General features: G+C 32.0%; 1 protein-coding gene across 2 annotated transcripts in view; it reads right to left on the bottom strand.

Annotated features, from left to right (window-relative positions):
* Rpn2 (Regulatory particle non-ATPase 2) overlaps window positions 1-13,864 on the bottom strand; it is a 492,767-nt gene that overhangs the window by 343,138 nt on the left and 135,765 nt on the right. For both annotated transcript variants that reach the window (XM_089592351.1, XM_089592352.1), the window contains exon 7: window positions 10,906-11,158. In XM_089592351.1, coding sequence (XP_089448477.1) covers window positions 10,906-11,158 — 253 coding nt within the window. The remainder of the gene's footprint in view (window positions 1-10,905; window positions 11,159-13,864) is intronic.

Raw genomic sequence — 13,864 nt, 5'->3', positions numbered from 1 at the left:
GTTTGCTTGTATTGTAGGCAAACATGAGCTTGGCAAGATTTTTGTCCCAGGTACGGTGGTTTTTCTTGATAAAAAACTTGATCATTGTCTTGACGACACCCGTAAAGGAGAATTATTTAACAGATTTCGTTGTTGTACACTGAGAAATGTTTGGGGGAGCCTCTCTACTGTCTGGAGATGCCATGCCACTGTTACAGGTGGCACTACTGTCTGTGTAGCAGGACTGCTTCTCTGCCGGACTGGAAGCTATTTTCCTCCAGTCAGGAGCGCTGAGCTACTGCTTCCAAAGAAAGGAATCTCCAGAGGACTGGGAGGGCCACTCTGCCACTTTTAGTTGCTATTTCATCGTGCATGATAGTTTATTGTTTGAAGAAAGATTATCGGATCAGTTTTTCTACTTAACTGCGTACTGATTACTTATCAAAGTTATTGTTTACAGCTAAAAGGTAATAATTTATGGTTTTGAGTATGCATGTGTATGAAAAAAGGGTATCGTTTGAAAAAGAAAAAAACGTTTATGTATAAATGTTGATTACATTATTGGCTGATGCATTTGTCATCTGACTAAGCCACTCATTAATGACATCGCCTTGGTATAAAAAGTAAAAGTAACATGCTTTTGAACATTCCACTTGTGTATGCATGCGCGTGATATCCTTTTCCCATTCACACTTAGTACAGGTTAGGTATGTTTGTTGACATTATTGGAAAACTTAGTATTTCATGTTTTTATCAATTAATATTTTTTAATTAGGATCTGAAGTTGATAAAAACTCTTTCATTTAATAGTAACCATCTGTTTGAGTTTCTCTCAAAATTTGAGTTCATGAAAAAAATCGATTTTTTATGAAAAGTTTTCTAACAATACAAGAGTATGAATGAGAATCCAGAAAATCCCTTTTATGCCCACCTTCAATCAATTCCACATGATGCAATTCCATTGCAAATAACAGTCAATAATTCCACTCCATTGTTAGAATCCAGCATGGAAATAAGTGAAATAAGTGAAATTAATGAAGTCATTGGAGAAGAAAGTGCAGGTTTATTTACTATTCTGATGAAAAACATGCAGTTGTGCATCTATACTGATCATATTTTTTTTTCATTATTTTTATAAGTTTCAAGCAAAACTCAAAATATTTTGATTAATTTTCGTTAGTTTCATTGTTATAAAAAATTGCAGATTTCATGTTTGTTGAAAATGAGTTGTATTTTATACTAAAGAACGATAAGAATAGTGGATCACTTGTATTAGACAAATATAAAAATACTAAAATATTAGATAGATCACGATTGAAAGATGTAGTACTTATGCACTACATGAATGAAGATGCTATTAACTATAAGTAAGTTACGTGGTGATATAATATTGCACAAATATATAGTCCGTTCACATATGGACAAACCATACTATAGTAATACGTACACTTTTACGTACAGTTCAGTTGGTTTGTTTACCTATCATTTGGACTACAGAATCGAGGCGCGAGGCTTCCACTACTGGGGGCTATTTCCCTCCAGTCAACTAGGAGAGATCTTCTTTGGTTTTCTTGAGCAGCCGCTGCGCTAAAGTAGCAAGTTTGCTGTACTAGGGCTATGGTGGGGCGACTCTCTTACTCCCAAAGGCGAGTCCCCTCCAAACATTTCTCAGTGTAGGTGATGTTACTTTAATAATTAGTACATTTTTTGACACACAAAAAAAAGTACATTACAAAAAAAACATCACACTCAACTTATAAAGTATTTTGTGATTGTGTCTTTGTTCCAGCTTCCAACCAAAATCGTCCAGCTGATTTTAGAGCTAAACTAAAGAGTATTGAGTTCAAAAAAGAGTTCATAAATTATCCGATACGCCATCTGGCCAAAAAATCGGTAGCAGAATATTGAGATAACTAAGAGTGCACATGCGTATTTTATTTAAAAGATGTACATATTACCAGATAATTGATGGAAAAATTGAGTATCAGATATTAAGAAAATTAACATGCGAAGAACCAAAGGAAGTCGATACTAAAATGGCACTTTTTTAACTCTAGGCAGTAATAAAAAAGTAACAGCGTCCTCAAGTACAAATACATTTGTCATATGATGCACATAGCAGAAAGACCCAAAGTTTGGCTGCGTTTTCGGACCAGGAGCAAACGCTACTATGCTAATGTTACTACAATTCATGAATCACTAGGAGAATTATTGTACAGTGGGCATTTATTGGCTGCGATTTTAATCCGTTATTTTAAGGATTTTGGAAAATCAAGACTTTTATGCTCTAAACACAGTAATAAAGAGCTTTCGCAGCTGTGAAAAAACCATTGTGTGACAAATGTTGTTCAGTACTTCAAAAAAACAAAGGAATTCGTTTGTAGTTAACACAAAACGAAAGCCAATGGATCATTCGATACCTTGTGTGTGAATGAGGCACGATTGCATTTATTTATAATAAACTATACCCTAACCTATGACACAGATGAGTTCAAAGAAAATGTTGGACTTTGATTCTTGTAAGTTGCCACCCTGAAAGAGCAAATTGCACCAGCAGATATTGAGATCGCCTAATGTAGGCCATTTGTAGTAAAATTATCATACACCTTAGCCATTCAGATGTCATGCAGTGTGGGTGGAAGTAAAAAAATTGTTCCTCTACATTTCTATTGTATGAAGGTGATGTTAGATCAGAATGTATCAAAAACATTCTAATGAATGCGAGGGAAAATGAAGGTAAAAAAGTATTAATTTTACTATTAATTAAATAAACCAATTCCTTTCAGTGTTTGTATTAAATCTTGAAGCAGTCAAAGCTCCAGTCAACGAAGCGTCACTCTATAAAAAACGTGTTGTGTTTCTTTATTTGGAAGTTAGCCCCAAAAGATCAATCAAAAATCATTAAATTAAATTGTGTTTCTTCGTAACAAAAACTATATGCTACATTACGCAGTTTAAACAATAAATAGAAGAAATTTTGAAAAAGTATAATGAACATTAATTTATTTAAAAATTAAAATAAAATAAACAATTATTAAACAAGAAAATATGCTACTGAACTAGGGTTCATAAAGCTTAAAAAAAAATTATTTAAAAAAATAAATGGATTAAAATCAAACTAAATTAAATAATAAACGGTAAATAAATTTTTAAATAAAAAACGAATTACGAACCACACTCCAAAAAGAAGTAACCGACTTCCTTACATCGGAACCACTCGTGGCAGAATGTATAAGATACTTGGCTAGCGCAGAACGCGCCTACATAAGTATGATTCCAAAAATAATTATTGAATTTACGTACAAAAACAATTTTATAAATTTCGTGGTGGTAGGAACTTTCTAATGTTACATAGATAATTACAAAACACTTTATAACTTTAAAATAATTATTTAAAAAAATCCGAATTAATATTTCCTTGAAAATGCATTATTGCACAATTTTTAATTTAGATGTATATGCTCATCACAACTTATATAAATATTATACTTCTCATATATGTTACTCTTTACTCTTTAGAGTGTTAAATAAATCAAAAGCTTTAGTTTTATTTATGATATTCGGAAAGCTTGTTAAATCATCACTGAAATTATTTGTATTTTTCATGTCCAATATTTAGATACTGTCTGATGAATAATTATTTGCCTTTAAAATAGCAAAAAAAATTTTAATAAATTTTAGTCCAATTATGTATGATTATATAATAATAGTTCGAGAAATAATTAGTCAGTTTCAAATGTTTGCAAAGAGTTATTTGGCTCACTGTCATTGACCTCAACTCTTCAAGCTGGTTTTTCTATCGCACAAGTACTTCTTCAAAACTATTTTCTGACATTTAAAGTATCACCTTCGAAAGGGTAAAAGCTGAATTTTTAAAACCGTTAACAATTTTTTTTTTCAAAACGTTAACAACAATCGACTTTTCGAAATTATGACACACACTAATGTGTAGAAAAATTTTTGGCTCACTTTTAAACTCTCTTGGCTTATAAAGTGGCTTGAACAATGACAAATCTAAGGGGTGAATAACGTATTTGGCGTTAGGATACATCACGATCTACGCAGAACTTACTCCATTGTAAAGTAAGATGTGATGCATGGCTATCTGTATACAAGATTACTGGTTTTTTTAAACTGTTCATAGTTAGCCAAGGCACAAAAAAATTGTTTTTTTCTAAAGAAAACGTTGAGCAAGCACCCAACCATTATCAGAATAATTAAAGGCAAAATTAGACAGTGCCAATTGAAAAACATTTGCTGGCAATGATTTGCCAGTAAAAAGTCCAAGTGTAGGTACTTTAATATCTACAGCATAAGCAGTAACTCTTGGAGCTAATATCGATCAAGATGTTGAATTCAAAAGCATAACTAAAATATGTATTCGTTATTTGTTAATACATAAAAAATTTTGTACACATGATAATGTTTACCTGTTTTATCGCAGTTTAACACACGTGTACGTTCAATAACCAACAGATTTCTGGCACTCAAAGATTTTTCCATTTTCTTAACCAGTTACGTAAGGTAAGTTTGGATACTTTGGCTCTGCTGAGAAATGTTTCCAGATACTCTTGAGACAATATTAAAATTTCTTTATATGAAATCTTTATACCAAGCTCTTCCTGGAGTGTCATTTATAAAGAAATTTCCCTTATGGACATGAAAATAAATTTATACTTGTTACTTACTTTTTTTTAATCACAGAAAATCCTCTTCGACAACTCTCAACAATCCATTCAATTAACTCTTTTTTTCTTGCGCACTTAGTACTGTAGCTAAGATTTTGTCTAAATATGTTCCTGCTTTATTGTTTCAAGTGTTAGATTAGGTGTATTATACTTGATTACGCCTGCAAGATAATTTACCTAAATTCAAACACCCAAAAGCACCTGTGCAACTATGAGCAAACATAAATAAAGCTGGTGTAGTACAGTTAGAACTTCGTTAAATAGAAACTGATGGTAATGGGAGCTGTGTCAGTAACACCCAGTCACCTGAATACGTAAGGGTTTGAGCATTAAATTCTATTAATCAAAGATTGTTAGGTTAAATAATTATATGTAAATATAAATTATAAATATTGTACAATGTAAAATGTAAATATATGCAAAAGTCAAGTACTTTAAATTCCCGTACACGGAAGATTGTTGTTACCAGAATAAGCTATACCAAAAGTGATGAGCATAGAAAAATAACGTACAGGTCTTAAGATTTCTGCAACCAGTCTCACATTTTGACATACTTATCTGGATCACCGAAAAACCTGTGACTAGTCGGTTTTATAACTATACTAGTACAAGTTTTTCAATAGCTTTGGTACAGGATTTTTCTGTACCATGGATAGTCTATTAAATTTGTATACTGCGCATGGCTTTCTACTGTACCGTCTACCGCGCATAGTACGTGCGCTTATAATATACAGTGGAGATATGTATGTATATATGTATGTGCATACTTGCATACATGTATGGGATTGTCATTGTTATTTTGGCTAAATATGTAAATTGTTCTTTGCGAGTGAAAACCAATTATTATACGCAACAGGAAAGTGACTACAAGTGCCTACTGCACTTATCATTACATCTTGTTGGATTCCTATCAATGTATTGAACTTTATATTGTGTTGTAGTGGATGTACTGAAATCCTAACCTCTTGAACTTTTACAGCTACGTATGGATATATATATGTATATATATATATATATACTGACATTCCGAATGCTCCCACTGGCCAACTAACTTTCTGTACTGGTACAGGAAAAACCCATACCACGTATCGAATTTTGACGTACTAAGTATAAGGTTTATCTATACTCACTAAGGTACTTCAAAGTATACTACCGTACCAAATATACCTGTATCAGTACACATTTTTCTTGTACAGAGTATCGAAAATACTTGTACTAACATATAGTACCTGTTTTTTTGGTAACAACAATCTTCCGTGTAAATACTGTCATGTAAAACTTTTGACAACTTGTTGGAATGTCCAAGTTGTCTGCTTCTAAAAGATTTCGGAAAATCAAGGCACAATTCACTAACACTAATACTTTTTGATCGTTAAAAATCATGATCATAAATTTAAATGTTACTGTGATTAGCCATTTCTTTGAAGGCAGTGTCATTGAAAAAATTTGAGCCAATCATTAATAATGTTTATGAACATAAAAGAAGAGATTAGAATTATAGAATTAGAAGATTAGAACTATCAAAGTATTCAAGCTTTTGTACAGAAATTTTTAATAAGCTATTACTTCATCGCCGTTCAACAAAGTATACTACAGCGAGCTTATTACTTTGTGATAGTCAATGCCAGAGAGATTTTTATAGAATTCGAGAAGAGAAAAACTTAAAAGCTGCCAAATTAATGAAAAAAAAACGGTAAAAAAAAGTTTAAATACAGAGCCATGTAATGTTAGCTAATTTTAAAGTTTTTTTGTTAAAATTTTATAAAAATTGATCAATCTTTGCAGTTTTTATGTCAATTTGAATTGTTTTCAAAGTATTTCGAAATCTTTTGAAGCCAACATTGGCACCCAGTTACTAAGTCTGTGCAGTTAATTTTAAAACTCAAGTAAGTGTGATGAAAATGGAAATAAAATAACATCAGAAACTCTTTTTCTTTAACTACACGCAGAAAGAGTATTATAATCCTATTATTATGCTAACCTTATCACAGTCTATGTCTATAGATTCTAGTTTTAGTATGCTTGAACAAACCACCACAAAAAACACAGCAGAAAAAATAATCATCAGGACTTTCATCATTTAATAGATTTTTAGGAAGCCAGTGTTTAAATAAAAGCTTTAGTAACCGTTAAAAAAATTTGTAACTTTAAGATTGCTTAAGTGTGTCAATAGTTTGCCACATTTTTGTTTTTATTTCTATAACTTTTCCTCCGTGGCATTGTTATTCGTCATGTTGTGTGATATAGATAATTCACTAATTTAATAATCATATGAAAAAAGATCACCTATTTAAGTAGTTGCCAAAATAAGAACCAAAATTTAATGTAATGAAATTACACTAAATATAACCCCCCTACAGTTTACTTTTTAACAAAAATAAAACTTCGTATAAGTTTGATGTTGTGATGTTTAATAGATACAGACTCCATCAATTCAAGCCATAAATGCAGAGCTTGCAGTGCACGAGCAACAGACACAAACTAAGTTAACCAATCAAGTGGTACGAGGCAGCCAGAGCTGGGTTTTTTTCTGTCCAAACTAATATTTCGCGTACGTCTGCTCCGTTGTTCATGCACGAATAAAAGGTCATGTTGTCGGAACTCGTGGCTGTTCATTTTCTCTATGCCTCCAAGCTTTATCATTCCTACATAAGAGGGATGTTTATCAAATGAGTTGTATCAAGTCGACTATCCACTTTTGGTGTTCAAGCTGGGACGTGAGTTTATGGGCAAAAAAAGCGGAAATTATTTTTTCTTGTTTCCTTTTCGTGTTTGATAAGCACCCATAATGCAAAAAAAAAAAAAAAATAAATAAATAAAAATAAGGTAAGCAAAACAAACAACGTAAAGCAGATGCACATGACAAGTGATTAAAGACGTCAACAGGGTGGCAGCCATCCAGGAGGACAACGTTGCCCGAAAGTTGGACAAGGTAGAACTAAGAAAGGAAACTATGCCATACGGTACACCATCGAAAACTAGTATTTGGTTGAGAAAGGTACCAACACAGCCACAAGGATGTTAATAATAGTCCTGCTTATGACAATAATCATATAGATAAGGACAAGTTGAAATAACAAAATTTTAAAAAAAATTTCATCACTACAGAGTAATATTAAGAAGTTACAAAATTTGAACAAAGTGGGGAAGAATGAGGCTCCAGCAAAATTCTTTAAACTTTTTTTCTCCAATGCATGAAGTATAATATACATAAGAACAAAAATAAAACAGAAATTCACGTAGGTAAGGATATTATAAATATCGGCAGTGGGTTGCAAGAGTTAGGAGTCATCAGAGATAACAAAATGTGGATAAAATTTTGCCACGACCCTAAAGAGGTAAAAAAATTAAGACTAAAACTAGAGGAAAAGAAATTGTTAATGGCATACGAACGATTATGCTGAGGGATAAAACAGATGAAAAGAAAGATGGTAGCAAAATAATGTAAGACAACGAGTATACATAGGGCTACTATAGGGTGATGGAAGTAGCAAATATAAGGATAATTCAGAAATAGAAAAAACTGTTTAGACCACGGAGAAACAATGTTATAGGACAGTGAGAAAGAGCATAGGGTTACCGTTGATATACACGGATAAGGTAGAGATTGAGGATGGAAGGAAGAGATACAACAAAAGTAATGGGATTTATAGCACGCTACGGAGACCTGCAGCTGTGCGCCTTAAGAGAAAACGTTGGTTGGTTGGATATGAGAAGATTAGGACCAACCCATAAAAAATTTAAGAGGCAAGGAGATATCTAACTCGGACAAGCACAACAAGTGGCTGATTTTTGTAAAACTTTAGGTCTTACATTTAAAACATGCCAATCCACAGGTTGCCAGAGCAGAAAGTGCAATTTTATCTGTAAGATTTTATTTGGAAATCACATTTTTTCACAAAATGTTGAATAACAAAATAATATTACGTTATTTAATGGTTTGACAGTTCAAAGCACTTTATGTTGTATCTTGTGTTGAGGTGACACTGATACTGACAGTGACTTTTTAGTCAGGGAGAAATACACTGAGCAACCCAATTCTTTGAATCAAAGAAAATTTCTTTATCCTCATTCTGTTAAATATTTTCTTCTAATTGAAACAAATTAAGTCGATCCAAAAAACGTTTCGTACAACTAAATGAGAAATTCGTAATTAAAAAAAAAAAAAAAAAAAAAAAAACTGCAATGATAGCCAATTATAAAGTCGAAGCGTCTCCAAAAATTAAGTAACCACACGAGAAGCAAAAGCAGAGTACCTAAGGCAGAAAGACTTGAAAATATTAAATGACTTTACTAGTATCCTTGAAGATAAGACAGAATCTCAAAACAAGGTCGATGCCTCTTTGTGTCTTGTTATATCTCTAGTCAATAGTCCCACATACTCTATAGCAAACACATTAATAACAAACTTAAAAATTCAGTTAATGTTCCAAAATCACGCATCAAGAATAGTTTTAGATTAAAAAAGAAGTTGAAAAATATACAACCTTTCTCCAATTTCATCAATACATTGAGATAACAAGAGTTTCAACGACTTAGTGGTTAGCGTGCCAGCCTTGTAGCCAGAGATACTCGAGGGGTTCTGGGTTTAAATCCTGTCGAAAACCATCGAGAATTTTTTCTCGGTCTTTTCCGATGGGATTTTTTATTAAGGATGCCAAAACATCACTTATCCGATTTTTTAAACAAACACTCGATTTCTCGGATGATTTCCAGACCTCCAAAGGCCTCCTATTCGAAGGAAAGCCAACATCTAGTCATCTCATTGGGAAAACTAAACTGTTAGTTATAAAAAAGTCAGCACAGCGAGTATAAATTGGAAAATATCTTTTCATTAAGCTTCATAATAGCTGGGATATGCTTGAGACAATCACTGGGCTCTGCAAATAGTAACTAGTAGGATGAATGACCGAGTCGTCTGAAGAAAACTTTGCAAAGGGGCCTGCACGAAAGACTCGCGTACTTTGAGAAAAAGAACGGTAATTACGGAAATAAGAAAAAAACACGAAAAGGTACTAATTAGGGACAAAGGATACGTAAAAACCCTACAATGGATGTACGTTGAAATCCTAGTACAATACAATACAATACATTGAGATGTCAGCTCCTTGTTCATTAATGTCTCTGTAGACTCAGTATTAAGGAGCATCAACCGACGCGCATTAAATATAACGAATAAATGTCGAATTACTATAACGAAATTCGAAAGTACATTATTTCGAAAAATTTTCGGCACTCTCATGAAATCCCACATTTCACCACTTTTTGTGATGAATGACCTGGAAAATAACTGTTTCTTTATATTGAACAATAACAATGATTATAATTATAACATTAACCCAATCTTTTATTTTCGTTATGTCGATGAAATTTTACTTTTTAAGACCACATTGATCAAATATTAAACATTTTTAATTCATACCACCATAATTTACAGATTGTTAGACTACTCTGAATTTTCATTTTGCATACAAAATCGGTATGACAAATACTGGTAGCAATTTTGATAAAATATCAACCATACTAAAACCTTACAACATCCACACATACCCTTTTATAGATAATAAGATCAACGGCGTCATTCGTGTGAAAAAAAGATTAAATGGACATTCTTAAAGAGACTAATGTTTATAAATTCTACTGTAAAAACTGTCTGGCGTCATCTGTCGGTAAGACAAAGCGAGCAAGTGAAATACGGATAAACTAACACAGCAAGAACGAAAAACCTGACTCTGTCGTTTATGAAGATCAAACTACATACAACCATAAGTTTGATGACAATTTAAAAATACTCGACAAAGAAGCCAACTATAACAAACGCACTATTTTTAAAATACTTTATTTAAAGTCAGACAGTAACAACATTCTCAAGAAGGAAGATGTACTATACTTCAACAAATCACACCACTCGTTATAAAGTTCATATGTTTCCATTGACAGCAATGCCCTCGTCTATATACCGTTGTCTCGCCAACTGTATAAGCCCCACAAAGCTTTATCATGGAACTTAGTCTATCGCTCGTGTACTTAAGGTAGTTAATTTATATCGTAAGTCGTATCGTTGTGCGTATGTTATCAATTAATATCTTGTTTAGTCTGATATGGTTGACACAAATGGTCAGAAAAACGTTAAACTTAGAAATACAAAAACTCCAGATGTTATTATTTCTTAAACCTTGCCCTAAACAGATAATAACTGATCACTTTACTTCTTCGTTTACAGTTATTTTAAACTTACCTCATTCTGTGCATCTTTCAACTGGCCTAATAAATAATCTGTAATAGATGCCCCGTGATTTGCATGAATAAGTCCTAAGGCATATAAACCACCACCTTCGGAATAACCTGCTCCAGATCCTGTATCTTTCGGCAAATACGATTGCATTAAAGCTAAGGCTTCTTGTTCATGGCCACGGTGAATGACACCTAACGACGCAGTAGCTGTCAGTTTAGCCCAGTTAGTTGCTCGAGCAAGCCATTCTAAATTATCCCTGTAAAAATGATATTTTTTACAAACATACATGTAAGAAAATAATATAGTATAAATAAAACAAATAATATTACTTAGTTCAATAATATTTCTTAATACAAGAAATGTCTGTTGTTCTATTATTGATGGGATTAAAATTAAAATGGTTTTTATAAAGACAGTAGTCAATAAGCACAAACGTTATCATCTAAAAAAAGTTTTGAGAAATCGCTGCTCATTAAAAAAAAACTGCGTTATTAATGGTAACGGTATTTGAAATATTAATTTCACAGCCACTTAGACAAACTGTACGTTTAACAGCTCTATACCGCTATTACTCTGCATACATGCGCTATCATTATTGACATATTAAAAAACCTTTTTCGATGAATTCTAATTCAATTACTTACACTGCAATAAGATAATCTTATTTTACATGACTTTAAAATCATCAGACTACAGTTGAAAAAACGCACATAAGAAATCAATTTCCTAGTGATGCGAGCGAGTAAAAACCGGATCCCGAACTCGTGAATACGTGATACCAAACTTTTGTACTATACGAAGCGCAGCGTAAGCCACTGTGCTACTGCAGCTGCTTGTTGGAAATGGTTTTAAAGCTTCTATAATTTTTCATCATAAAGAAGTACAATTTCACTCAGGGCTCTTACAAATTTTTTGTCATGAAATTTCAGGAGTTTTTTGTGTTTTTACTTGACAGAAGTTATAAATTTTTTACAATTAAATTTTTGCTAAATTATAAGATAGTAAATAAATGATTTTGAAAGGTCAATTAGTAAAAATACGTGTAACTTTAGTATTTTAACACAATTGCATTTATATAACCTATAACGTACTGTGTACAAAGGGCCATAACTTTTCTATTTTTCTCTCTTCATCTTAGTCAGGTTATGCTATTATAATAATAGGTGTCTAAAGTCGATGGAGGTTTATGGAAACATCTATTTTTAGTCAATGCTTTTTTACCGCTTGAATAAAACAAACAAAAGTGTTTTACTTAATTTTTTGCTAATGTATCATTGATATCAGTTTTTGTAAGCAAATTGTAAAGAATTTTGTTTTGGCCGAAACACTTTTTTTTACTTCTTGGCACAGTTTTAAGACTAAAGTAATAAATGCATTTTAACTCCTGAATTTTTGAGTAAAAAGTTTCTTAAATTCTATGGAATAATGTTTTTACAATTTTAAACTACGTTTTACTGAACTGATACTGCATTATTTTTAACTTGCCTAGGCTTAAATCTTACCTTAAGATGTGCTGATACTTTCAGATGAATCAGATTTGTTATAATCTACAACTTGGCAACTGCAGTATTAATGAACGCACAGTCAGTTTTAGACTTTGCTGTGTTGTCAATGATCAGTCCAGGCAACTGTAGCCTAATTAGTGCAGTGTTATAACTTTTAATATTTTAATTTTTTTCTGTAAAATCTATGGAGCTTAAAAAATTTATAAAAAGTACCTGTTTGCTTAAAATAACAGAAATATATTTAAAAATAAAAAAAATGTTTTCATCGGAATATCAAAAAAATTTTCACTACACTACCATGGCTGGATTGGCCTGGACCGATGATACACGATATTCTAAAAACGACCGTACCTTTAAGGAGGCTCCTTCGTGCAGGATTGCCAACTCACGTCGTAGGTCACAAATTTGCTTGCAAACTCAAGTATAGTTGGCATTACTGACACAAAAGAACATAGGCTAACATGTGGAAATACAATGACTTAATCAATTTTTATTAGAATATCTCGAAATTTTTCAGGGTAACCATTTACTTTGCTAGGCGTCATTCGAAAGAGGAGGTTTTTTCTACAAAACGTGTGTGCTCTTGTTACGGGAACTGTTGATTTATTCGATTTTTTAAGTTGTTTTCATCGCGGGTGCAAGCTCCACCATAAGAATACGGGTTAGAAAGCGCTACATTAAATTTATAATATCACGAAATTTCGTAGGGTAAGCGATATAAATAATTATATCGGTGGATTCAGTAGATTTTCAACTATAAAATTCATCTGCTCTTGGTTCGGGAATTGTCACGAGGGAACCTCCTTAACAATACTGCAGTTACCAAACTGCTAATTATAAATCTCTCTTTATCTGAAAATATACGATGATTCACATCTTATGGTAAAGTTTTAATATAGGTGAGTTGGTAATAATACGTTTACAGCAGAGTAATAGGTAGTTAAAAATTGTAAAACATAATTTTTTTAAACTTAAAGAGTTTTTTATATTAAAAAAATAACGAGTTAAAGTGAAAATACTTCACTTACTATTTCGTTTGGACATGCCTAAAAATATAATCGATTTCTTCTTTTTTAATTAAGTTTTTTTCAGTTTGGTAATAAAAACTATAATTAGTAATGAATTAGTAATGAATTTAATTTAATACCTTGAGGCACACAAGAACTTGCAACAAAATATTTTCAAGATTTATGATGATTTTCACCTTAGCCAAAGTAAATAACATTCTATCAACTGTAATCTTATCCAAAATTAACTTTAAACGGTTCTGGTAAAAATTAAATTTTGATTGAATTACAATAATTCAATGAAATAATTCAGTGAAACTCTTGTGTATTTCTACAGACAGTAATTGTGTATTTCTACAGACAATCGTTTTTCGTTAATCAATATTTTAAGCAGTTATATTCTATCAGTGCTTTTATTTTCACATTTATTCGTGTAACTTTCAAACTCTC

The sequence above is a fragment of the Copidosoma floridanum genome, unplaced genomic scaffold (genome assembly GCF_036245765.1).
Source record: "Copidosoma floridanum isolate Cflo_tuat_1 unplaced genomic scaffold, Cflo_Japanese_pri ptg000016l, whole genome shotgun sequence".
In the NCBI taxonomy this organism is placed as follows: domain Eukaryota; kingdom Metazoa; phylum Arthropoda; class Insecta; order Hymenoptera; family Encyrtidae; genus Copidosoma; species Copidosoma floridanum.
This window is presented reverse-complemented; position numbering and strand designations above follow the sequence as displayed.